Consider the following 26,738-nt stretch of genomic DNA (forward strand, 5'->3'; position numbering starts at 1 on the left):
AGTCAACACCCAGTGTCAATGTAAATCTCTATCTTCACCGGCAACATATTATACAATAGTAAAATACGCTGTCAGTGAGAAGAGTAAAGAAGTTAGGTATACACTTGACAAGAAAAAAAAGACGTACAGGTATGAAACTATATATTTTAATAATGTCAAAATTAATACAAGTAAAAGGTAAATACTAAAAACTTCAATACACTGCACTCTTAAGTTCCAAACACATTTAGAAAGATAATGGAAAATACATTATGGCGGTCAAGATGGCGGCGCACAAATATGAATTAAAAATAATTAACATTGAATAACTATAATAAACGACAATAATATAAAACACGTTATGTTATTGTTGTAGAACGTAATATACACACTACAAGATAACTAAATAATTTACAATTTTTACTAAATTATAAATATTTCCTTTTTTATTTCACGTTAAAACCTATTTTTGCTATTTATTATGAATCCAACACATTATTTTTCGTTCATTCTCGTGCACCACCATTCTTCGCATCTATCTTAAAATGTCCACCACAACTAACAACAACCACGACCACCCAGTCCACTGCTGCTTGACTACGGCCTTGTTGCACCAGTTACCAGTACAGACGCAAGCATGGAACCGCGCGTAGAGAGATACACCGCGGGAGAGAGGCACCAGTGTCGCCATGGGACTGATGATGCAGCCATCATCCATGTTCTGCAAGGAAGCATATTTAAATCATCAAAATGTACAAAAATGTTAATAATGTAGAGTAAATTATAACGCCTAAAACTTTAAAAGAACCCTAGTGTCTCTTCGTAAATTTAAAAGTGTATTTGATGGGCAATTTACGAATCCAAAAAACGTGCATTATCACTCATAATTCCTCAATTGGTTTCTTCATCTGTATATTATTTACTAGCTTTTGCTCGCGGCTCCGCCCGCGTTATAAAGTTATTCAGGCTAAAGTTTTCCGTTATAAAAATAGTAGTTTCCCGGGAGCCTATGTTCTTCCCAGGGTCTCAAACTGTCTCCATACCAAATTTCATCTTAATACGTTAGGTAGTTTTTGAGTTTAACACGTTAAGGCAGACAGATGCAGCGGGGGACTTTGTTATATTATTTAGAACTTTTTAAGTGAAACAATCCCGTCATACATCATTGTTGCATAACTTTAACCGTTTACGCAGCGCAGGCAACGGAAGCTCTCAAAACTCATAACTTTCCCCGTTTTTGCAACATGTTTCATTACTGCTCCGCTCCTATTGGTCATAGCATGATGATATATAGCCTATAGCACTCCAGGAACAAAGGGCTATCCAACACAAAAAGAATTTTTCAGTTTGGACCGGTAGATCCTGAGATTAGCCATTACTGCTCCGCTCCTATTGGTCATAGCGTTATGATATATAACTATGAGCACTCCACAAACAAAGGACTATTCAACACAAAAATATTTTTTTCAGTTCGAATCGGTAGTTCCTGAGATTAGCCATTACTGCTCCGCTCCTATTGAATATAGCGTGATAATATATAGCCTATAGCTCTCCACGAACAAAGGGCTATCCAACGCAAAAAGAATTTTTCAGTTTGGACCGGTAGTTCCTGAGATTAGCCATTACTGCTCCGCTCCTATTGGTCATAGCGTGATGATATATAGCTTATAGCGGTCCTCAAATAAAGGGCTATCCAACACAAAACGAATTTTTCAGTTGAAACCGGTAGTTCCTGAGATTAGCCATTACTGCTCCGTTCCTATTGGGTATAGCGTGATGATATATAGCCTATAGCACTCCACGAATAAAGGGCTATCCAACGCAAAAAGAATTTTTCAGTTTGGACCGGTAGTTCCTGAGATTAGCCATTACTGCCCCGCTCCTATTGGGTATAGCGTGATGATATATAGCCTATAGCACTCCACGAACAAAGGGCTATCCAACGCAAAAAGAATTTTTCAGTTTGGACCGGTAGTTCCTGAGATTAGCCATTACTGCCCCGCTCCTATTGGGTATAGCGTGATGATATATAGCCTATAGCACTCCATGAACAAAGGGCTATCCAACGCAAAAAGAATTTTTCAGTTTGGACCGGTAGTTCCTGAGATTAGCGCGTTCAAACAAACAAACAAACAAACAAACAAACTCTTCAGCTTTATATAATAGTATAGATACTTGATCTTACAAAGACAGTATGAACTTTATGATAAATCATACGAACAGACAGCGTGAGCTCCAGTTTGGCCATCCTCTTGCTGCCGTAGTGCCGGCCGGTCGCCGGTCGCACTCGGTTGCGGCACGTGCGCTGCGTGTACACGCCGCTTAGGTCTATCCACCGAACCGCACAGCCTCCTGTCCAGCGACCCAGAACAGCGCGCGGGTCCGAATGGTTGAGCTGGAAATTGTTCCTGCGGGGGCAACGAGTAGGTATGAAAGAATCAAACCCTCAAACTGTTTTTTGACGTAGAAAAATGGCATATGCAAGACAACCACAACTGAACATGGTCTATGTACCCTTTTTTATAAAGGCGAAAGAACTATAAAAGATAATAATATACACCTTAAAATATAAACCTTCACGGCGATGAAGTACGCTTAGCCTTTTGACCAATAAAAGGTTTGATGAGTAATGAAATTATCTCTGCAAGCAATACTCACACATCAAAATATCGACAATATTTCCTAAAACGGGCGATGTGACCCTTAGCGCGAGCGTCGACCGGCACCAGCGGCAGGAAGTCGGTGGCGAAGGCGTCCGCGCAGTACGCGTCTTGAGGAATGCCGCTCGCGTCCATTCCGCAAACGAAACACTGCAAATACAACTGAGAATACTGGACATTTGTACCTGGTCTCGACTATCCAGTCAAGTTGTCACTGTACGCAATGCAAATCCTGTCATAGCGACTCGTTCTTACAAATTGTTTTGTTATAAGATACGACGTATGTAGTGCTGGCGACTGCGGTGGCCTACTATCTAGGGACACTTGGCTTTGATCGACAATCGATGTTCTATTTAGACTACACTACTTACCAGCATATTTGCCCTGGGGCCAAAAAGCTTTTCTTCTTTTCAATCGTTAACGCTAACTTTATATATGAGAATGATGTATCGTTGCGATAGACTTAAAGCATATGTAATTCACATATTTTTTTCAGTTTTCCAATAGCGTTGGCAAGTGAACCGTTAACGTATCTTGGTTACGGCCTCTGGTGTTAAGACTACCTTTACAACTACAACTTTTATTATTCACGTAGTAAAATTTCAACTTTTTCTCGACACTACACTGCTTAATAGTGGAATTAGTTAATATTGCTTTAGTAAGACAAGACAGACTTTACACGAAGCTTTACCTTAGCAACAACCATGGTGGAGTACCATTTCTCGGTGGTAACCGTCGAGGCAGTAGTGGTGGTTGTGGTGGTGGGCGTCGCGCACGTCGGGATCGAGTACCGCTGCAGCGTCTCGTTCAGCTCGTGCGTCAGGTTGGTGTCGTAGTCGTACGTCAGATTGGCCACAATGGCCAGAAGAGCTGATGCATGGAACTTGGGGTATAGTTATTGAAAAGAATATTCTTAATAGTGCTTATAAAATACTAGTTGTAGAAATATAAAACAGTATTAGAAAAGAAGTTGAATAACACTTGAAAAGGAGACGGAAAATTTAACAACACGGGCAATAAACGACCGCCGCTGATAATAACTTCTTCATCTCCTTTTCCTGGCCATATTTACGAAATCGACTTCAAGTGGATCATAATTTGAAACACAAGAAAACACCGACGCTCGACGAAGTCTGCAGTCGCTGAACACTCTGAGGGAGGCGCCAATCATTATCTGCGACTAGACAAGCCACAAATCCTCGCCAAAGAACACCGATTCCTGCCTAGGATGATTCGCGAGGCTATTGAAATTAAAAAACATCCTAATTTCAATAGGGAAGATGGTTGGAAGCTTGCACAAGCCTGGGATCCAGTTCTACATTTAATTAAATCGGAACCTAAAAGACCGGCTGCCAGACTTCAAGACACTGTGAGTTCTTGCTGCGTAGATCGGACCACCAACAGCTAAAATTTTAAAAAATTTAAAAAAGTTGTATAAATGTAAAATGTAGGTAGATACTGTAACTTTGACTTTACGGATGAACAACACCTCAGTCCCCCCGTGACCATGAAGGCTGCAAAGTCTTCGAAACGTCGGGAGAAAATAAAATAGTAACACCGCTATAGAATCCGAAAATTAGTTTAATTTCAATGTTTAACATTCGCGTAAACATAAGAAAAGAAACTTGGTTATCTATTTAGGTAATAAACAATCTGTAATGGTAATAGAGATTATACAGCACCGTGTTTTCGTCGTGACAATAGACTTACCATCAATGTCGAACTTGGGTATGGTGGTGGTTGCCACAGTGGTGGTGGTGGACTCTTCGGTGGCCGTGGTGTTAGCAGTTGACTGATCCGTTGATGCGCCGATTCTCTACATACAAAATCATTGTGGTATTCTGTTGTCGAAAATCCAGCGTTAAGAATATCATGTGATTTAACTTCTCACCCTTCCCGAAATTATCTTCCTTTAATTTAAGGCCGTCAATACATCCTATTTAAGTAATTATTTTGGAATTGTAGCTAAGCTAACTGTTTTAGTACTGGTTTATGCAAAAAAAAAATCCTATCATACAGTTCTTAACATGAGCCGATTAATGATAAATTATTTCAGCGACATAAGTTACAATATCTATTACGCCAACTCTATATTAGAGTGATATCAGGGTAGGTGGAAGCAGATTAACACGATAGCTCACCCGTTGCCTAAGGATCTCACTCTCGCGGAGCCAATCCCGCTCCATGTTCATTGAGGCGCTCGTGAAGTGTGACCTGGACGGCGTCAGATCCGTGAAGGTTTGTTGAGTGTCAGTACTGCGCATGGTAAGAATATTATCATGTGCAAGCTCTTAGTTCTACAACTAAAATTACGTACTCTAAAATAAATAAGGTTGAATCAACGCAACTCTTATTCAGAATTTGTGAGAATTCATCTGTTTAACAAAAGAAACTTTTTTAATCATAACTTTCTCCAATGGTGTGAGTAATTTAACTCACGTGGTCACGGTGATATCAAACGCGCTGCCAGTAGTATCATCTTGCTTTTTGTTCCGCTCCATGCTGTATTTGCTAGAACTTCTTGTTGGCGCAAAATCCACATTTCTTCCAGAAAGCAGTTGCTGAATCGCGCCTGGAATGAAATTGCTTAAAGAATTTTCAAAGTCTATGTCTACATTCACGACTATTGACTATCCATCAGTTGCAACACGGTCTAAAATTAAACTACATATCTCTTTATAGTACTGATCTGATAATCAACCTAAGAAATTAGATGTTAAGTCATAACAATCCAATAATTATCTATACTACTAATGTACTTCAATAGTATAGTATTAATGTTGCTGATATTATTCGCTCTGAAGTAACATCGAAAGGGTTTAAGAGACTTCCGTCGAGTTCATGAATGGCTCACCTTGGACATCGTCTATTTCGTCAGGGTCGAGAGTCCTGACGTCACCGTCCATAGAGCGGCGGACCCTGGTTAGCGCGTATGGGGAACTGTCGGACGTCGGTGCCGGCGCTGCGTTATAATACCAACCCTGTATTAGGCACTATCCCATATTGTACGCAGGCCTCCCATGCTGATGTGATACGGATTGTGTTCTAGACAGGTTTTTATACATACTATTACGTATGCTTTGGACACCTTATTATTATTATAGAAGGCACGGCAAAGTGATTTCAATGCACTTTTTGTTAAGTGAAATTAAGCCCAATTCACTTAACAAAAAGTGAAGAAAAATTTTTTCAGGCAAGAAATAATTACATCCCCCGACTAATTGCTTCTTCTTGTCTGGATTATCGCGTAATTAGGCGACAGACTCGCCCTTTTTCATTTGACAAACCAGCTAAATCACGACTGTATTTTCTATTTACTAAAATAACCATAAAGCGCAGTCACATTCCAAGACAGCGTAACAACAAACAATCCTCAATTTCCTATCACAGAGTTCTTAAAACGCGTTACTTCCTTTCAATATAAGATTTAATACGTTTACCACACGGAATGTCATGTCAAGTACCTTCATCATCAAGAAAGTGGTCACGATCTTGACCGTCATAGCCACCATGGTGGTGAAACTGAGCAGCAGCCCCGACGGTCACCAGGCTCACCACGCACACCACCCACCACATTGGCCTCTCATGTAACTGGACAATTTAGCTCAAACACATTTTACTTTCTGCTTTTATAAAATGAAAATTGAGTGGCAACACGTCAAATGTTGTGTTCTAGAAAGAGGTAGTAAATGCATGAATACTCTTCAGAGATTTAGCCAACATCGAAAGCCTAGAGAATAATTCGAATGATGATGGTGAGTGTTATTTTTACCAGATCATCATAAAATTAACCAATAGGAGTAACAGAAACACAATATCAATCAACCAGGGAAGTAGTAATACGTGCTGGTATTACAAATCAGTCATAAATGCTGGCCCTGTATTTATTGTATATACATTTATGTAGCGGTTGGGGACCTACCTAGTAAATAAGTACATATGTATGTCTTTAAAAGTCACAGATTTACGCACAATTATAATATTATATCTATCCAGGAAAATCTTGTGACATCTCGGTAATCCCCAAAAAAAGCATTAAATCTCCCTAAGGGAAACCACTTAAACTCTCTGAAGTAAGGAGATGCCACAAAGGCTTTTCGCAAACTCACTGCAATAACAGTAAATTAGCCAATATAAAAAGAAATACGGAAGCAGGCACAATAGACAAATGCCTTTGCCTACAACGGAATACGACATGGCGACGGCCCGTCTGGCGCCAAAAGATCCGGCGCCCAGACTCGAAAATATCACAACTCGAAAAACAAGCACAACGTAATATCACCTTTATACTTACAGATCAAAATTCCGTTTCCTTTGTCCCGATAATGCAGTTCCAGTATTGACTTTTCGATATAAGTTATGCGTTTTGTGATAGCTAAGGCTTGCTATCCGAATTCCAGTTCTATTTCATAAGCTCAAAGTTGACATCTAAACGCTGGTGTTTTCATAAAGTTTGATATTTTCCCGGGCGAAGCTATGTCTGGGTGGCGCCAAATTTACTGATAGCAAGTTTTTCGGACTTTGGTGTGTGTTTTTATGTGGCTAAGGTTCATATTCTCATGTGGTTAGTTTAAAAGGGCTACCCTTATAGGGAGTCGTAGAAAAGTTACTTGGCAATATATATTACATTGTTTTTATCTGCGTACATAGGAGGGGAGGGTTTGTGGAAACTTAAAATGATAAGTATTTGGCTCGAACGCAAGAGATTTGGGTTTAATGGCTTTTTGTCAGTTAGGGTTTGATTTTTGGCCAAGTTATTACTGAAAATGTATTAACTATCACCAGAAAGAAAATTACGATTCATTGAAACAAGCAAGTTTGGTTTTAGGATACTGAGTTTTTATTTAGAGTTTTATAATTTGTCAAGAGTAAGATTGAGAAGAAAACTTGCTGAATCTAAAATCAACAAGTGATTTTGATCATGTACATAATTATGGCAAGCTGACATCTGTCAATTATAAAGCTTGGAATTGCGGCGAGTCGCATATGTATACTAATAATATCAGCCCTGTATTATATACTGTCCCACTGCTGGGCACGGGCCTCCCTACTACTGAGAGGGATTAGGCCTTAGTCCAACACGCTGGCTTAGTGCAAATTGGTACACTTCACACACCCTCTAAATTCCTATAGAGAACTTCTCGGATATGCAGGTTTCCTCAGGATATTTGTAGAACTATTGAAATATTATTGCTAGTGTAAACGCAGCAGGAAGTTACTGCGCAATATATTATTGCGGGACCTGGGTAGTCTCAACTTAGCATATGAGGGAGCAAGTTGGTCACAACAATTTTTGAGGTACAGATAATAATTTTGTAATGGGATCAAGATTTAGTGTTATTTATTTTGATAACTTAAGCGTAGCGTATACCATGTCTTCGATTATTTCTTTCAGATAATAGGTATAATTGGTACAATAAACTACGTAAGTAGTAGCTGCACAAATTCAACATTTTAATGCGCTTCTACACATTATTTTGAATCAAAATATTCATTTTATCTTTCTCTAAAATAAAGTAAACCATTTGAAGTTTATTTAAGAGAAGAAAAAACGAGTGTTGGTACAGTCAGCAACAGAAGTCGTTGAACATAATTTGTTTCCAATATTTCGTAATCATTATCATTTACCATAAGTTTACTGATTAATTTAAATACAAAACAACTTGTCATAATTGAACTACAAAAGTAGCTGAAAGCTGTCAAACCATTAACAGTTAAACATTACTAGCGACATTTTTTTATGATCTGTAATAAATACAAATGTGGCCGAAATTAGCAAATTCTTTGTTTTATATACAAGCTTTTTTTCCTATTCTTTAAATTGAACCCATCAAGCTTTGAGACATCCATCTCGCGAAGCGCAGCGCACCGCGTTTTTTACTATCAAAACATTGCTGACTAAATACAACAGTCCAGAATATTCATTTAATTGTTATTTTATAACATACTAGCTTTGGCTCGCTACTCCACCCGCGTGAAAAAGTTTTTCAATGAGAGAAGTCGTGCTTTATATTTACCCGGGATAGAAAGTAGCGTATAGCGCTTAAGAGTAATGTAGCTTTCTATTAGTGAAATATTTTCAAAATCGGTTAAGTAGTTCCTGAGTTTTGCGCATTCAAACAAACAAATTCTTCAGGTTTATATAATAGTATATATTGAACTTAATAACCAGAATTATAAATTTTTAAGTACGGACAAAACATCATAATATATTAGTAAGTAATATTATAACATTAATGGGAATAGGTTAGTTACATTTTAAACATCCTATTTTATAGAGCACTGGCCGGTTTAAGGAACAAATGTGTAAATTCAAAATTATTCTGGCAGGAGATTCTCTTCGAAGGATTCAACGTCAACGTCAGTTTCTTTTTCATATTTTTTTCAGCCAATCCTTTACTTTTGGATACCATCCATATTGGAATGATAACCTTAATCTGTACTCTTCTTTGGTAAGTGTTTTATGGTCCGTTTCAATGTTCAGGTGTTTTGTAAATTAATATCTGTTCATCGACTTTTGTTGCTGACCGTACTAAAATTTAAAGGCCATCTGAAATCTTAAAGTTTTTCAGCTTCTTTTGTGGTTGACTTTACACAAATAAAACAAAATACCTAAATGATTATTATTTATTTTTCAAAGGGATAGTAAGGCGACTCGATCCAGTTCTTAACAGGTATGATCCTGTAGGATTTGTCGAAGGTGCGTAACGTCGCTCGCTCCTGATCCGTCAGGGAGAAGTCAAACACCTGGAAGTTCTCTTCAATCCGGGACTTCGTCAGGGACTTTGGAATCGGAATCACACCCAAGTCCATCTAAGAAGAGAAATAAGTTACTGGGATTGGTGAATATATCATTAAAGAGTTCAATTGTAACACACAAATACCTTCATTTGCAATATTAATTATGATTGATAATGATTGCTTGGCCGCGCACTTGTATAATATATACCCTGAGGACCTGAGTTCGAATCTCGGATCGGGCAGCGATAAGTTTTTTTGCTCTATATTAGCTCAGAGTCTGGAAATAGAACCCGATCTGGAAATAAGCTGATCCCCATCACATCATGGGACGGAAAACAGGCGAAACGTGGGTGCCCTTGTTGTAGCTCTACCTATCCTTCCGAAGATAAAGCCGTGATGTGTATTTATTTGTTTAATAATATGAAGTCCTGTACTATATTCTATTGTACTGCTGAAAATGTTCCTACTGAAAAATGTAGGCCATAGTCCACCACGCTGGCCTATTGCGTTTAAGATACTAATGTTAGGTTTACTTACAATATATCTCAAAACGATCTGAGGGACGGTCTTTTTGTGTTTATGGGCGATTTCCACCAAGGCTGCATCATCGACGCGCGGCGGGGGAGCGTCGGCCGGTGCCCTGTGGGGGAACAGGGCCCCAAACGGTGTGTACCCCACCACGGCGATCTGCTGGTTCTTGCAGTAAGATAGTAGTGACGGTTGCTGGAGGTTCAGGTTTATCTGGAAAGAAGGTTTTGTGAAAGAAGCGTGTCCTTTTTTAATATACGAGTTCGGTTAATTTGCCCCACTGCACCTGATGGTAAGTGAAGTTGGGTCCAGTCGACTGACGAGAGATGATTACCCCTCGGCCGTCGATAAAATTGTGCCGGCCTGTTGGAGCCGAATACCTACAGTCCGATCCCGGAACGCGACAAACTTACGTGGACCACGATAGCTATGTTCGTTTAGTTAGGTGATTACCTCCACTCGTAAACACCCAATGTTGAAATGCCAATGTATTCGTGTACGCAGTCTTTAAGTCAAAGAAAGATTTATTTATTTCATTATGTGTAGTTTAATTTATTTCACTGATCAAAAAATATTTTGGCATTTCGCAAGTACACAGAAATATATACTTAAACAATTTTATTCAGAATTTGTTCAGCTTTTGTTTTGTCAACTAAATCCAACATATATTTATGTCAATTCTATTCAAAAAGATTATATTATGCTTACAAAACATTTAAAATAGTGCTGTTCCATATTAAATGTTGTATTAGTATTTAGACGGGTAACTAGACACTCACCTCGACTTGTAGAGCCGCCGGTTTGACATTGCTGTTTGATATAACTCGCTCTATTTGCTTCTCGTTGAAGTTGGACAGGCCGATGGACCTGGTCAGGCCCTGATTGAGCGCCTCGATCATACCCTGCCACGTCTCCAGATAGTCGATATCAGCTAAGGATTCATTAGCCTGGAAGTTTAGATATTGATGAGCTATTTACTAATGTCTAATAACCTTGTTTAATACCTAATTACTTTATTTTGTGTCAACGTTGAGAGATGTTTAATATCGGAACAAAAAAAAAAAAAAATCATTATATATCTGGTAGATTTTAAAGATAATTATTGTATCTAGTAAGACCTTGTGTGAGTTAAAACTTATTGCAGTACAGTATTTTTTATGGAATTACCTACCCCTTCGATATCGATCGAAATACTTAGGTTATTTTTCAATCGGGAAACACAATGCGACTTTTACTCGGTTATATACTTTAAAACGAGCAACAACATAAAAAAATGCTATTCAATAATAAGTAATAACGTTGAAGGTATAACACTCACGTGCTGAGCCACTGGCCAGTGAATCAAATAGAGGTCCAAGTAGTCCAGCTTCAGTTTTTTCAGGGAGTCCTTGATCGCCGGCACCACAGCTTCCTTCGCGTGGAATGTGTTCCATAGCTGTGTCAAAAGGCATTTTCGATGCCAGTGGTTATGTATTGTTTGGTCTTAGAAGTTTAGTAATTAGTTGAATCAACTATTAGCTTCATGGCTGTCAATACTGAGGGCTCATTGTCACTCTGTCGACTGTCTGGGGCACAAGTTTTAATGCCGTTGAGTGCATCCTAACAAAAAGTAAAGCCTAACACACCCAGGACTCAAAAACAATAAGTCCTAAAAATAACATGAAGAAATGAGTAGACCATTATCGGTTATAATTAGGAAAGGGGAATATTTAGATATACAGGTTTTGTTACAAGCTTCGTCACTATACTTACTTTCGATGTGACGAACAGATCTTCTCTCTTCACTACGCCCTGCTTTATTTTGTTTTCTATCGCACGACCCACCTGTAATATTTGGTTAATATATGAAACGCGACAACAATGGGGGTGAATTTAAATAGGAAACAAATGGAAATCGACCATTTTCTAATATACACTAGTTTAGATATGAAACAAGACTAAAAGGGGGTGAATATAAAATGGAAAAGTGGAATATATTCTATTCTACACTTCACTATAGCCTTCAACTCTAGAATGAAAGGTAACGTATAAGTGACCCCGTCTATACAATAGATAGCTTATCTAATTTTGCCACTAAACGGGGTAAAGACATCGTTCATGTGCTTGTTTGAAACTTCGAAATAAACATAGTTAGGTATATTTCTAGTTCGTTTTTTGATCACCAAAAATGCCAGTCACATTAATAACTCTCTAAATTAAGATGGCCTTCATTTACTGTTAGGTAGTCCTAAAACCAAATACTTTGTTATCATCAGCTCTACCTTTACATTTCCTTAGCTAATGCAAGGTTACCTGGTCTTCGATGAAGTATATGTACGCAGTATCAATATGTCTGTATCCTGCATCGATCGCCCACTCTACTGACTTCTGTACAGCATCATCGGATGGATTGTCTGTCCACGCCTGAAGAAATTTGAGTACTTATTATTTTATATATTTTTTTAAATAGAACTTATAATATTTTTTAAATTAAAAGCGAAATGCTCTAAGGAAACACTATAATTTTACTAAGAAATCTTCTGAAACACTTTAATAAGTGTGAAGAATTGTAAAAAACATCCTTAAGGATTCTCCAGAATTTTCATATGGAGGAAGACGAACGCTATTGCTCTTAGTACATGATATAGTTCAATGATGTATCCTTTACCCTTTTGCCAAAACCCAGCCAAGTTCCGAACCCGAATCCAGGTATCTCCTTTCCATCGTTCAGTTTTACAACAGGCACTTTGTTGTCTCCCCGAACACTCTAAAAATAATATAATAATAATTAATGATGAAATGATCCTGAGTACTTTTCGAAGATCCATCTCTCAATTTGTTCCAGTTTTTCGTTTCAAAATACATATTATTTGTCTGCGTTTCGAGTGTGTAGCCAATATGGCGTTATGGCTTTCCATGTCATGTGTGAACTGATCTAAGCTATTTGAAATATAAATAAATATGCCTATTTCATAGGATTTAAAAGCGAAACTCGTAATATGTGGCCATTATACCAAAAGTAATTGGAACGACATTTACTTTCATGTTAATTTGCCCCTTACGTACGATTTTGATTTGCCTTAGCAGAAGGGCACTAATTATTGTTAACCGCTACTGCTAAAAAATACGAGTACACCGGCCTACCTAGTATGTATTTATTTTTAATTAAATATGTCATTAGATACGCTACAATCTCTGCCTACTATAACTAACCTTCCTAATTATTTCTGTACACAGTAATAAGGAGTAAAACATGTAATTAGTTAGGCTGCAATCCCATTTTAGCCTTCACATGCATATTCAGTCGACCATGAAATGTCTTAGGTACGATGCCCATATAGACATAATTCTAGACAAATGCTGGTCACTGAGTATGGTTTAGTATTGATTCTATTTAATTATAAATAGAGATACTTTTTTTCCAACTTAGTAAGTTAGTACTACGTTCTTGCATTTTAACCAACAGAATACTACTTTATATTCATTCAACTATATAAAACAATAATATAGCGAACGATAATGTCGTTATCTTATTGATAGAGACTAAATAAGTAACTCTACATTTTCACTTACTTATCGATTTCAAAAATACTCGTACGTGATATTGAAATAGTCAAGATTCTCAATGACCATAATGAATAATGGACAAAGACGATGAACAATGAAAATGAAGACTTTGCAGCGGAAAAAATATTAATTATATATGATTTCTTATATTTACGCAAATAAGTATTTTTGGATTTTATCGCGGTTGTTCATTTATCTTACGACCTACACTTCTGTCCACTCCATGATCATGAAGGCTACAATATCTTCGAAACATCAGCAAAAAAATATAATATAAGAAACCTCGATATAATCCGAAAAATACCTTTATTTCTACAATTAATTACAGTTAACGATAACCAAATATCTTCTTTTTTTTATGGCAATTAGTGCCGATGTCGACAATTCTGCCAATGTCAAATGTGCGATGAGTACTCGTGTGTTTTAGCGTTTAACATACGGTATTGAATGCTTGCTTAAAAGAAGAAAAAAAAATAAAGAAATAATTTGACAGTTGACACTGATATTGTATTAGATAACAGCGACATGATTAGTAGTGATTAGTAGCTCTGATTAGTAGTTAATACACAGTAACAATAAGACACATATAATATTAATTGTTTAAAGTAGTCTGTATTTCACACAAAAAAAATCTGATTTTCGCAGATTAATGCTGTTAGAGCGAATGGAGGTTATTAATGTTTCAAATAATTCAGGAGAAGCATAAGTTAAAAGTGAAGGAATAACCAAATATTAAACAAACTACGCTCATAAAGAAGTAAGTCGATACTGACATAATTAGTTGCAGCGCAAATGTCGCTGATTAAGCGGTTATTTAAAGCAATAATCAATCCGTTTACAACAAGAGTTAGTAAGTTTATACAATTTAATAATGCAATAATTTGCATCAACTTTGTAAAAAATAACAAAATATCGAACGGTAATCGGCGAAACCATTTCTTGATCCAAAAATAATGTCATTTCGTTCGTACCACTTGACCTACAGGCCTTTTTTTAGTAAATAAAAGAATAACTTACAAAGACAAAGAAAAATACAAAGTACAAAGCTTTGTTGTCCATCACAATGCGGTGTGCGTGCGAAGGTCGATACAACACTGGCTCGGTGTTTGCAAAGCTTCAAGTATTACCCAATCGACTATCGACAAAGAATAAAATATAATCCTGGCAGTTATATAATCTATGAAGAGACGTAGAAATAATTTCTTTACACCATCTAAAACTTTAAATTACAAATCTAAGGGTACACAGCGCTCGTCACTTTACGATTTCGAAATAATAATATTGTCTTCACTCTCAGTAATTATCCTTTACATCATTCTGTAACCGAAATAGAACCTACATACCGCTGCTTGGCGTTAGTAAAGACAAAGTCAAACCGTATATACAGTACCTTACTCCTTACTCTTAGAAATTCAAAAATATCTATAATGGAATTGTGTCCAAACTCCATATGAAACCATCTCCTTATTTCTCACAGGATGGAAAAGTTATTAAGATCGCAAACCGTAAGGAAATAGTTAGATCTCTACGTGCCCCATCGTGTATACGTCTATAAGTATAAGTACAAATAAAAAATTGATTTCTCAGTTCTGTTATTTTATTCTGTGCCAAGGATTGGTATTGCAACACTTTGCTGTATAGTTAAAACGAGTTTTATGATGATGATCATCCAGTTTATCGAGATCCTATTTTACTTGAAATCACTACCTTGATAAAGTCCATGTGTTATGGTCTCCTATACAGGTTACAGTATGTATTGTATTGTTTTATATACTTTATATATTTTGGCAGGCTTTATAGCGTAGCAGGTGTGCCTCTGTGATACGCGAAGCCTAAGGTTTAATGTTGTTAACATAAATATTGATGTCATATGTAACTATTTGTTTCAACTTTGTCCAAATCAGTATCTTTGCTACCTGCATATTAAATAGTTCATTATTAATTAAATACCTATACATACCTTAATAAATAATGGATTTCAAAAATACGTAGTAGCGGCTCCTTCTCATAAATCATGGCCCAGCGTCAATAATATATTTTTTATACATACACGCCAAAGTAACTCCCTACATGATGGTAAGTGGAGTAGGGTCCCGATGGAAACTGACAAGAGATTACCCCTCGAGAGTCGACACAATTATGCCGATCTTTGAAAAAGAATATTAGTGCACATTAAAAGTAATTCTTCATACTGTCGAAGGACATATATCGTAATCTCTCAAGCAGTCACTCTATCTTGACTCTCTCATTACTATCAAGTGAAGAGATATATTGACGTGCTTTTTGAAAAGAAAACATTACCACAATTATATTAAATGAGTTACCCATTAAACTTTAATCCTCTTTTAATATGTAAATGAAGAAATAATTCCATTAATTGTACAAATTAGTTTATTATTATTTTAATCTACGTTATCAATGACAACTACATCGCTGTACTTACAAAACTACATCTTTTGAATACAAATAATCTCACTCTCTGATCTTCAAGGATGTAGGCAGAGGCGCAAGTATTTTTTCGTCCCAACATGTGATAAGCGACGAAATCATCACCACACTTGTACCTACAAAATCCCGAAAAAACGGACGTGTTTTTTTAATTCAAATAAATCCGTACAAAACGCTGTTTGACCACAGAAAAGAACCGAAATATTCACGGATTTTACGAGCTAATTCGTCGCTTATTTACCGACTAGCAGCAATTTTAAACATACAATCCCAACCATAATCGATCCTCAAGAACAAACCAATAAAATATTTGTGAGCATTTAAAAAAATCTTTGTTCTGATTGGCAAATTTTCGCAATGGATCAAAAAAGCATTTGGGATAGTATATTATAAATGGCTGTTAGCTATATAAAAGCAAATATAAACTACTTTCTCGTATATCATTAAAATATTAGCCTTATAACTAAACACCATTAGTCATTATCTAATAACCATTCTGTTAAGGTACCTACTCTCATCCTTAGATTTTGGGTAAGGGATTAAACATTGGTCATTTGTGAAACCAAATTTTGAATAGAGACTTGAAATAATAATACAATTTAATTATATGACGTAGTAACATTAACATTTACCCCCTTATTCATAAACGTTTTTTATCTAAGGACGGAGTAAAGCTGTGATAACAAGCCCGTTTCTCAGTGCCCAACGGCACTGAGAAATAGACATAGGGCCGTTGTGATTGGTTATTATTGTTGTATTTCAATATTAGCCAATCACAACGGCCCTACGTCTACGCACTGCGAAAACTGCCATGCCGTCAGCACTGAGAAACAGACTTGTTATCACAGCCTTACTCGATCGTTCGATAAAAAACGTCTATGAATAAGGGGGTTAGACTCTACAAGCCAAAATCCGGCTAGAGCCACTGCGAGAACAAGATGTTTTACCGTTAAAAAAAACAGTCACGTAATGGATGCTATTCAAGCGGTTTATCTAATATCGGTCAGTGTGTGGTCGATAGCCAGGTCTACCTCACGTGTGTTACAATGATTATTAATTTTGTACTTGTGTTCCAATTGTTCTTGTTATGTGTGAGTATTTGTTGTATTTTTCACTTTGTGGGGAATCTTTAAATGTAGAATGTTATAATTCCTGGTCAAATATGTTAAATGTTTGAAAACGTGCATGGACTACGAGATTAGCAAGTAACGTTAGGTATGCTACGTGTAATGAGATTTCATATAATTACTAGTTTTTCAACCAACAATAAAAACGGAGGAGATTCTTAATTCCACATGTATATATATTTTTTATGTTCGGCCACGCATCACTTTTTACGTTTATGTTAAAGCCAAGATACCCAATAACAATAATGATCTCTTAATCATCTTTACACGACATAAATAAATGCCGGTTCGGCGCTTGGCTACAAAAGTAGTTCTGTGAATTGTGATGTTGATACAGTAATACTAATATCAATATATTTACTGACGAACTGATTCATATATAGGTGATTATTATTTTTCCTACCTATTTTTACATTTATTGGAACAAAGTAACCATGAACGATATATAGTTATATCATCTGTACTATATGTAGTGTGTGCATCCCGTTTTATTGTAAACAGGCAGATCAACAGAGATACTATTTTTGTATCGAAAAAAATGATGTGGAGTTCTAGCAATAATGTTTCATGGAGACAGCAGACTGCTAAGTCTTGAAAAATACTTTCTCTATTTTCTCATTCTATTTTTTGGTTCAGTAAAGCAACCGCAATTCGTAATAGGTATGTATCTACTAGGTAGCAGACGTCGATTATAATTTACCATCAATTAAATAGCTCTTATTAATTTTGTCTTCTGGATATTATACATTATAGGTATCTACCAAGCTACTAACTAAGTTTCTTAATTTTATAAAGCAGTTGAAATTTTAAAATCATTCGCAGGCGAGCGCTGAGTCTGTGCCGACGCTGAAATTACTCGACGGCAGGGACATCCCGGCAATAGCTCTGGGCACATGGCTTGGAAATGGCACGCAGGTAACTAATATACTTACGGTTTTTTGGCACAGGTGATAACATGAACATATTATGTTTATTGATAGATTTATGTGTACTTTTTGTCTCAACAGAAAAAAATATATAATAGTGGCAATTATATTTTCGTAAATTAATTTCAGTGGAAATCATTTATTTGCTCCGAAATATTATTGTTTTAAAATATTTTATACAGGTATTATAATCGATTCCTTGAACTTCTCGCAGTTTACGTTATATGAGCGGTAATTAAAGTAATGTGCTTGAGAATCATTTGAACTATTTAAATTAATTTCTATATTTAATATCTTAGGTAACACTGTTTAAATTGAAAAAAATAATTAACTGTTTATTCATTGTTTAGCATATTAATAGGGGCTGTCCTATGAACATAGTTAATACAAGTATCTATCCTTCACATGTATTATCAGTAGACTATAATTATATCTGTATATATTTGGTATTTAATTTGCTTTGGTTAACCTCACGATAACCGTACAAACATTCAGATAATATTTGTATTTATTAACGTAAATTTCAATAATCATGACATTGTATATTTCCGTATCAATGTTATTATTAAGTATATCGTGTGTTTTTGTTGTATTTTTGCACGTGATATAACAATAGCTTGTGCTGTATCCTTGAGAAGATAAGCAAAGGTGCAAAATAATGTCAAAGGGTTAATTTTTTTAAAGGGAACTTGATACAACATATACTTAGGTACTGATATGTTTGAGTGCGGCCTGCAAATCATTTTAATGATAATTCGATTTTACATACTTACGAAAGGTAAATGGGCAGGAATCGGGTTATCCCTTCGCTATTGGTGAAAGGAATGCTTGAAATGATATACAGTATTTATTTATAAAATACCACAGGGCCCCCAAATGCAAGGGGTCGCGAAATTTTGTAAAATATAATTCGATTTTGTGTATTGGGACCTAACAAAGGTTATCAGATAATTTGTAATATTAGGAGGGGCCTCATCCGATTAATTTGCCACCAACCTTTACGATATAGTTACGTTACTGATATCAGCCGAACTGGCTTAATAGATCTAATGATAGCTTGATAATCTTAAGGGTCGTATCGAAGCTGCTTCCAATGAAGTAGAGCTGGCGGTATCGTGGGCAATAGATGCAGGATACAAACATATAGACACGGCCTTCGCTTACAAGATCGAGGATCAAGTCGGAAGAGCTGTGACTAAGAAGATACAGGAAGGAACCAAGAGAGAGGATCTCTTTATCACAACCAAGGTGAGAGAAAAAGAATTTAGGTACATAACATTCATTACTATTCTCGGGACAATTTGTGTCGCACCTATATTAAATGTTATGTTCTTACTTACAGTCTCTTTAAGGTGCCAAAAGACTTCTTTAGGTGTTACTAATGAACCTACTGATCCTAAAGCCAGTGATAGCCTTAGGGGTGACGAACGGGGCTATGGTCCAAGGCCTCGCGCATGCAAGGGGAACTAACAAAAACACGACCTTCCTTCGACATTCGGGTATTAAGGCCTCAGAAAGGTCTGTCGCCAGAACCTCGTATAAGTTAATGCAACAGTTAAACCTCACTTAATAAACCCAGGACTACGGAAATAGACTCAATTCCTAATGCGATCAAAATTTTATTTGGGTATTTTAATGTTCTAGCTATGGAACGACGCACACGCACAAGACGCCGTGGTACCCGCGCTCAGAAGGTCTCTTGAAAAACTGAACTTGGACTATGTCGACCTTTATTTAATTCACTGGCCTGTTGGACAGTTTGTGAGTATTTTTATACAACTTTACATAGAAACGAGCAAATCACTCTTTAACAAAAATTGTGTTATAAATTGGTATCTATTAGTTAAATCAAAATAATCATAACGTTGCAGAATAACCTCTCGTATGACTTTACGGACTACGTCGACACCTGGCGAGGGATGATGCAGGCGAAGGCGCTCGGCCTGGCCAAGTCCATAGGCGTATCCAACTTCAACGAGCAGCAGATCGACAGACTCCTTGAAAACGGGCTGGAGAAGCCAGCCGTGTTGCAGGTTGAGGTGTGTAAAGGAATTATTATTAGTAGTTACTACCTATTGTGAGAAATTGTTAGTATCGCTTCAGTCGTTGAGTGCACTGTAGTAGAAACGTGAGATCTCGCAATAGATTCCCATTCCGAGAAAACAATGTTTAGGCGTTAGTCTCTGCCTAGCAGTTGAACTTGAAATTACTATCTATTTTTCCCTGATCCCTATTCCTTTCTTTCTGCATCTCATTCTTACTTTTTCTGGTATTGCACATGGAGGTTGTTTAACATGAGATGACTCTCCTCTCTATTAAGTCTAATCAATGCCACATTTTTAAATTTTCATATTACAAATTCCAGATCAACCTGAATCTACAGCAGCCGTCGTTGCTATCATACTGCCGTCGCCAAGGCATCGTGGTGATGGGGTACACACCCTTCGGCTCGCTGTTCCCGCAGAAGGCGCTACCGGAAGCGCCGCCTCCGCGAGTCGACGACCCGGCGCTAATCGCTATTGCGCAGAAATACAATAAGACTGTGCCGCAGGTCGCTTTAAGATATATTGTAAGTAATATAACATTATTATTAACCCTTTCTCGGATATTGGGTGTAAAAACGTCGAATACGAATATATTATCTCATCCATCGACCATTAAACTGTATAGTTCGTGGTCTCATCACTACTTTACTTGAAGCTTATCTTAGTCAGTTCATAACACTGGTAAAGAATATCTACCACGGAATCTGCCTTAAAAGATACAGTAATTATGAATTAAAAAAAAAACTATTTATACACAACATTTTATTCAGAGAAAGATTCCAGAGCTCATTACCGTACATCGGTTTCAAAAGTTACTCTTTAGAACGCTTTTCAGTCTTAGCAATCAATATAAAAAAATGTATAATAGCGCCCTCTATGAATGTTTTTCCGAAATAAATTATTAGGGAATATCCAACGTCCGTTCTCAAAATAAAAAGTATCTTACCGCACTTTTCTTTTGGCAACGCCATCTTGAACATTAACTTGAAACTATTTGATCTGTTGTTTTATACACAAAAGACTCGATAGGTGGCGCTAATTTATAGTTCAGGAAATTTCAATTCAGCTAGATAACTCTGTTGCTTGTTTTGTACGCAATAAAATCGATAGATGGCAGTAATTTATAGGTCAGGAAATTTCAATTCCGCTAAAAGCCGTTGAAATCTACTAAAAGTTGCAACAGCATCTTTCGTTAGGAAAATATACATTATTTGGTGCCGTGAAAAGCAATAATAGCACTGTTTTGCATTCCAACAAAACAGATATTATGTGTAGAATAAAACACACAGCGTTGATGTGAAGAAGCTGTCTATGGTTATGCTTTGTCTATAGTTATATACCTGTATAATCTGTGGATTCTGTTTACTTACACCTTCTTCTCACCAGAGGCGCCACTGTCGTGACGCTTGTGGCGAGTTGACAGTTATTTGAATCATACGTGTCTTCACTCACCTGCAAGAGTCTTGCTGCAACGCTGTGTGTTTTATTCTACACATAATATCTGTTTTGTTGGAATGCAAAACAGTGCTATTATGTGCCTTCATAAAACACACAGCGTTGATGTGAAGACCTGTTTGTTATCTGCTGGTGAGAAGGGAGAAATTAAATACCCAAACGCTATGTGATTATTATATTTACCACAATTATATATATATATATATATATATATATATATATATATATATATATATATATATATATATATATATACACATATATATATATATATTTATATTTTATTTAAGTAGAAAATATAAAAATGAAAATCATATAATTCTATCATTTTGATCACAGTTATAAATTCTATTCTCATTATAAAGTAAAATAATCAAACAAAACAAAAGGATAATAATAAAATAACAATTCCTTATTATAAGGTAAAATAATCAAACAAAACAAAACAAAAATAACAATAATAATAAAATAATAACTATTGTTTATATAACTGAGAATGTTCTCTGCAACAAATCTTCGGAATGATCATTCCGTCTTTGTACTCTGCGGCAATAATGATTGGTGAATGTTGACATACTCCTCCAATTACCTCTGTCTAATATTTCTTGTACAGGTCTATCTTCTACCCAACTCTTTGATGCTACTGCTGATCGAATGCTGCCAGGGGTGCATCTATTTTAACTTCCCTGAAAATGGACCTGATCCATCCAGCTATAATTGTCCTAGAAGCTGGTTTAATGACTCCCATAATGGAAATAAAAAGGCTTATTATATTACCACCACTGGCTCGACGGTTCTTGGAAATTTTAAGAGTTTCATGACATGTCGGACTGGGCAAATATTAACATTCTGGTTCTTTAACAAAAGCCAACCTGATTGTTGATGTGTTCCTGTGTCAGTTTTTGAACCAAATTTAGGCCACAAAATAATCTTGTCATTTTCAATAACAAGACTTTCCTCAGTCACCTCTAGCAAGGTTAGGTCATGTATTCTGCGACCAGATGCCAGAAGCAATATTAAAGCTGTACGCCTTGATATGTCAAAAGTGTCTCACAATGCGGAGTAGCTAACAGCCAGTCAAATAATATTTTAGTATCCCAGATAGGCGTCTTTTTAGTTGGTATCCTAGCCAGCGATATGGCTTTTAATATTTGCTGAATAAAAAGTTTTTATTATAATTTTCTTTCCACGGTCTACAATGAGTAAATATGGCTGACTTGTGTAGAAGAATTGTATTAAATGCTAGGTTTTCTTTAAGAAAAAGGTTTGCTAAAAATCGAGCAATATCTTCACCCTTTGGAGATTTATCATTAGTGTCATTTGATTTACACCAGGATTGCCAGCGCTTAATCGGAGCCTTATATGTTTCCAGAGTTGAAGAACGCCAGCTGCTATTTAATAATTTTTGTTCATCTACACTCCAATGCGAGATGTGTTCCGACCACCCCAACCTTCCAAGCCTGGAGATGTATCTTGTCCACCTGGGTAGGTGGTTGCCTGGTGGTCTGATCTATGAGTACCCTCTGCAGGTGCAATATGGTTATTGGATCCTCTATTGCTCGAGTTTGTAGGTCTGGTAACCAGTAACATTGGGTCCACTGGGGTGCTATCACTATGTAAAGACCCTTCGCGGTATTGAGGTGCGATAGAACTCTGGGAATTAGATTGGGTGGTGGAAACACCCAAGCAAGATTGTAGTCCCACTCGCGACTGAATGCGTCGCAGTATACTGCTGATCCATCTTGTGAATCCAGCGTGACGTAACTGGTAACGACGGCGGTGCTTTCGGATGCGAACAGGTCTATATCCGGAACTCCCCATTGTCTGAATATGGCCTCCGTGGCCTGGGGTAACAAGTGCCACTCGGGTACTGGCCGACCCCTCGACAGGCGGTCTGCAATGCCGTTTAGCCTCCCGGGAGGTAACATGCCGACAGCGTTATGTTGAGCTGCTCGGTTAGCTCCAGAAGCCTGCTGGTGAGATTTAGTAGTGCTATTGAGCGAGTGCCACCTTGATTTTTTATATACGCCACTAGTGTACGATTGTCTGACTGCACTAGGATATGCGCATTTGACAAATTTACCTGCCGACTCTCTATGGCCGCAAAACTGCGTACAATTCCTTTACGTTGGAATGCCAGTTCCGCTGGCGTGATGTCCACCTCTTGGCCAAGAACACCCCATTTAGTTGGGCACCCCAGCCTGCATCCGATGCATCTGTGGTGAGGAAATGAGTAATTTCCTTTCTTTGAAGAGAGACCGTACTGTGCTCTATCTCTTTCAGCCACCAATTTAGGTCTTGTATCACACAGGGGGTTAGTAGCCTTCTCTCCCGAGGTCTGGTCTGTTTGAACTGTCTGAGAAAAACCTGGAATTGGCGGCAATGTAAACGGCCCTTGGGTACTGTATGGTTGGCAAAATTTAGTTGCCCTAGCAAGCTCTGAGCCTGTCTTAAGGTACAACTCTCTACCTCTAAAATGCCCCGAATGCTCTTTTGTATTGACTGAACTTTTTTGAAGGGTAAGTTTACTGTCTGGACTTGAGTATCCCACCTGAGACCCAGATACTCTAACTGCTGGGTAGGGATTAGTGTTGATTTTTGGTAATTTATATGCCATCCTAGAGACTCTAAGAGAGTCACGGTTTCCGTAACCTGTTTGGTAAGGCTGAGACAATTCTGGTGGGCCAAAAGGTAATCGTCTAAATATACTATAATCCTGATTCCTCGAGCCCGAAGGATTTCCGCAATCCAATTTGATAGGGCTGCAAAAATTTGAGGAGCAGAGGATAGACCGAAAGGTAAGGCTGTTAATTGCAAGATTTCTTGCTTGTATATGACGCGCAGAAAATGCCTGTGTGTTTCCGCTATGGGTAGATGAAAATAAGCCTGCTGAAGGTCTATCTTCGTTAACCAATCCTGACTTTGAAGGAAATCCATAACGTCCACCTGAGAAATTAATTGGAATCTTGTTGTAGCAACATAACTGTTGAGGTTCCGGAGGTCGAAAATAGGACGTACCCCCCCATCTGGCTTCTGAATCAAAAACATTTTTGAAAAGAAACCAGAATTTATTACCAATGGTTTCTCTAGAATATTCTGGGATTTTAATTTGATTATGACCTCTGACATTTGGTCCGTTGTCTTGGTTGTTAAAGCTCTTTGTATATGGCTGTATGGATACTGCAAGGGGGTTTTCGTTTGAAAGGTATACGGCCATAGGTTATAATCTTTTGAATAAATGGGCCTGCGCCCAATTCCTTCCAAACTTTTAAATGATTTCTTAAACAACCCCCCTTCGAAGTGATAGTCACTTTTGTGATGTCTTTGGATTGTGCTTGTATTCTGAGCCTTTTTTACTGTGACGAAAGGGCTGATTCTTCTTAAAATCTGGCTTATTCTTTGGAGTGCGGTGGAACTTATTATCATGATATTTGTTCTTCCTAACATCCTTATTATGTGTAACACGGTTAGAATAAGAAGATGTTGATGGTTTGTCCTCTTTTATGTAGCTTGGAGTATTTAACCAAACCTGTGTACCACCCAAAGACTGTATGACTGGCAACAATTTCTCACGTCCAAATAAATACTCAGAGCTTGGCGGGATTCTCTGTAATGTGGCTTTTAAATTGGGATTGGCTATCTCTTTTAAAATTCTATCACGCCTAGTCTGTATACATTCTCCCCGCTTACCACAAATAACCTGCATTATAGTCTCCCACTTCTTATTACTCTCTGAGTTAGGTCCAAAAAGACCTGTTAGTTTTTCTACCAAGGTATTAGAATTTATATTTTCAGGGTTAGCGGCAGCCCAATTTACCAGACTCTGAAGACCTGTTTGTAATAGCTGCCGTTGCTCCAAGACAGAATTTGACAAGCCTGCTAACACCTGTTCTGTGGACTGCAAATAATCTTTCTGATTGTTGAAATGACAGAGTTCCTCATTAACTTTTAATGCTGTAAACCCTGGGCTAGCAACACACGTTTGTAATGCCTTTTTATAACGGATCGATTTCCACGCCGGTGAATCAAACATTTGCAACTGTTCTAGATTCCTGAGACGATCTTTATCGGCTACAGGAATAACCATCTTACTATCAAAATCAACGTGAATTTCACCCAAATTTAACGTCCGTCTGAGTAGGATTATTTAAAAAAGGTGTTTGTGATGTTGATGGAGTTCCTATTAAATTATCCGAAGGTTGGTTTGCAGTATGTAAATGGTACGGTAAATTCGTAAGATAATCTGATATACAAGCTACCTGAGTCATTAATGCGTCTATTCGTGGATCATTGACGGTAGATGAGCTATGTCGGTGATCGTGTTTTGATCGCTTATTCGGCGGTGGGCTAGCGAAACCCTCCTCATCTTCCGAAGATGAGGAAGAAGATGAACTGTGTAAATCTTCACGCGAGCCCGTAGCCCTGTTTTGTTCTCCTCCGGAGCAACAAAATCAGGCTTATCTTGGTCATAAACACGATTATCACTCATCTTAAAATATGCTAAAGACTTACCGAAGTAAATGATGAATAATTTGGACTTGATGCACTAATTTTGCACATAAAGTTGTTTGCAATTACTTTATCACTGAAACTTCGCGGCAAAACACAGCAAAACCACAAACGCTATGATTCAAATAACTGTCAACTCGCCACAAGCGTCACGACAGTGGCGCCTCTGGTGAGAAGAAGGTGTAAGTAAACAGAATCCACAGATTATACAGGTATATAACTATAGACAAAGCATAACCATAGACAGCTTCTTCACATCAACGCTGTGTGTTTTATGAAGGCACATAATTAAAATATATATGTACAAACCGAAGTTTATCAACAAAATTTGAATAAACATTTTTTTGTAATGTATTATTTTTACAGCGCCAAGGTCTATACTTCAATTCATTTCCAGGTGGAACTGGGCGTGATACCGATCCCCAAGTCGTTGCACAAAGACCGCATAGAGCAGAACATCCAAGTGTTCGACTTCTCATTAACTCAGGAAGAGCGCGACGTACTGAAAGCCTTCGACAAGCACTACAGAACGATCCCGCAGTGGAAGTGGCTCGACCACCCTTACTATCCCTTCGAGAAGAGACAGAAAGATCTTGTTAACTAGATTGGGTGGAAATAAATGTTAGTGTTATTTTCATGTTTTCTTTTCTTTGTACATTGAAACATAACAATTATCATAGAATACAATTTATAGAATCTGAAATTAATTGTTTATTATGAAACCAAATATCACTCGATCTAGGACTCGTACCCAAGACCTCGGCAGTGCAATAG

The 26,738-nt window shown here is 37.3% G+C and overlaps 3 protein-coding genes across 3 annotated transcripts; 1 reads left to right on the forward strand and 2 right to left on the reverse strand.

Annotated features, from left to right (window-relative positions):
• Window positions 1-124: 124 nt before the first annotated feature.
• Window positions 125-6,312, reverse strand: LOC115444525. Its single transcript, XM_030170326.1, has 9 exons — window positions 6,104-6,312; window positions 5,494-5,601; window positions 5,079-5,211; window positions 4,781-4,895; window positions 4,350-4,455; window positions 3,331-3,509; window positions 2,638-2,789; window positions 2,201-2,387; window positions 125-700 (listed from the first exon to the last, which is right to left on the reverse strand). The coding sequence occupies exons 1-9, from the start codon at window positions 6,213-6,215 to the stop codon at window positions 515-517; spliced, it is 1,278 nt and encodes a 425-aa protein (XP_030026186.1). The 5' UTR covers window positions 6,216-6,312; the 3' UTR covers window positions 125-514.
• Window positions 6,313-9,252: 2,940 nt separating this feature from the next.
• LOC115444531 (aldo-keto reductase AKR2E4) lies at window positions 9,253-14,595 on the reverse strand. The gene is made up of 8 exons (XM_030170337.2): window positions 14,472-14,595; window positions 12,556-12,654; window positions 12,201-12,311; window positions 11,661-11,732; window positions 11,227-11,343; window positions 10,688-10,855; window positions 9,918-10,121; window positions 9,253-9,452 (listed from the first exon to the last, which is right to left on the reverse strand). The coding sequence occupies exons 1-8, from the start codon at window positions 14,511-14,513 to the stop codon at window positions 9,267-9,269; spliced, it is 999 nt and encodes a 332-aa protein (XP_030026197.1). The 5' UTR covers window positions 14,514-14,595; the 3' UTR covers window positions 9,253-9,266.
• Window positions 14,596-16,757: 2,162 nt separating this feature from the next.
• LOC115444523 (aldo-keto reductase AKR2E4) lies at window positions 16,758-26,667 on the forward strand. Its single transcript, XM_030170324.2, has 7 exons — window positions 16,758-16,993; window positions 17,852-17,944; window positions 19,027-19,203; window positions 19,600-19,716; window positions 19,827-19,994; window positions 20,321-20,524; window positions 26,362-26,667. Exons 1-7 carry the CDS (start codon window positions 16,949-16,951, stop codon window positions 26,566-26,568), a joined length of 1,011 nt encoding a protein of 336 aa, XP_030026184.1. The 5' UTR covers window positions 16,758-16,948; the 3' UTR covers window positions 26,569-26,667.
• Window positions 26,668-26,738: the final 71 nt, after the last annotated feature.

Source organism: Manduca sexta, chromosome 18 (assembly GCF_014839805.1).
Source record: "Manduca sexta isolate Smith_Timp_Sample1 chromosome 18, JHU_Msex_v1.0, whole genome shotgun sequence".
NCBI classification, from domain to species: Eukaryota; Metazoa; Arthropoda; class Insecta; order Lepidoptera; family Sphingidae; genus Manduca; species Manduca sexta.

Coding starts and splice junctions, on each gene's coding strand:
- LOC115444525 (XM_030170326.1), bottom strand. CDS start 6,215: ATGTGGTGGGTGGTGTGCGTGGTGAGCCTGGTGACCGTCGGGGCTGCT. Junction 5,212..5,493: donor CGAAATAGACGATGTCCAAG/GTGAGCCATTCA, acceptor ATTTCATTCCAG/GCGCGATTCAGCAACTGCTT. Junction 4,456..4,780: donor GTGAGATCCTTAGGCAACGG/GTGAGCTATCGT, acceptor TTTTGTATGTAG/AGAATCGGCGCATCAACGGA.
- LOC115444531 (XM_030170337.2), bottom strand. CDS start 14,513: ATGGACAACAAAGCTTTGTACTTTGTATTTTTCTTTGTCTTT. Junction 12,655..14,471: donor TTGTATTTTTCTTTGTCTTT/GTAAGTTATTCT, acceptor TATTATTTTTAG/AGTGTTCGGGGAGACAACAA. Junction 12,312..12,555: donor GGCTGGGTTTTGGCAAAAGG/GTAAAGGATACA, acceptor AAATTTCTTCAG/GCGTGGACAGACAATCCATC.
- LOC115444523 (XM_030170324.2), top strand. CDS start 16,949: ATGATTATTAATTTTGTACTTGTGTTCCAATTGTTCTTGTTATGT. Junction 19,717..19,826: donor ACTGGCCTGTTGGACAGTTT/GTGAGTATTTTT, acceptor ATAACGTTGCAG/AATAACCTCTCGTATGACTT. Junction 19,995..20,320: donor CAGCCGTGTTGCAGGTTGAG/GTGTGTAAAGGA, acceptor TACAAATTCCAG/ATCAACCTGAATCTACAGCA.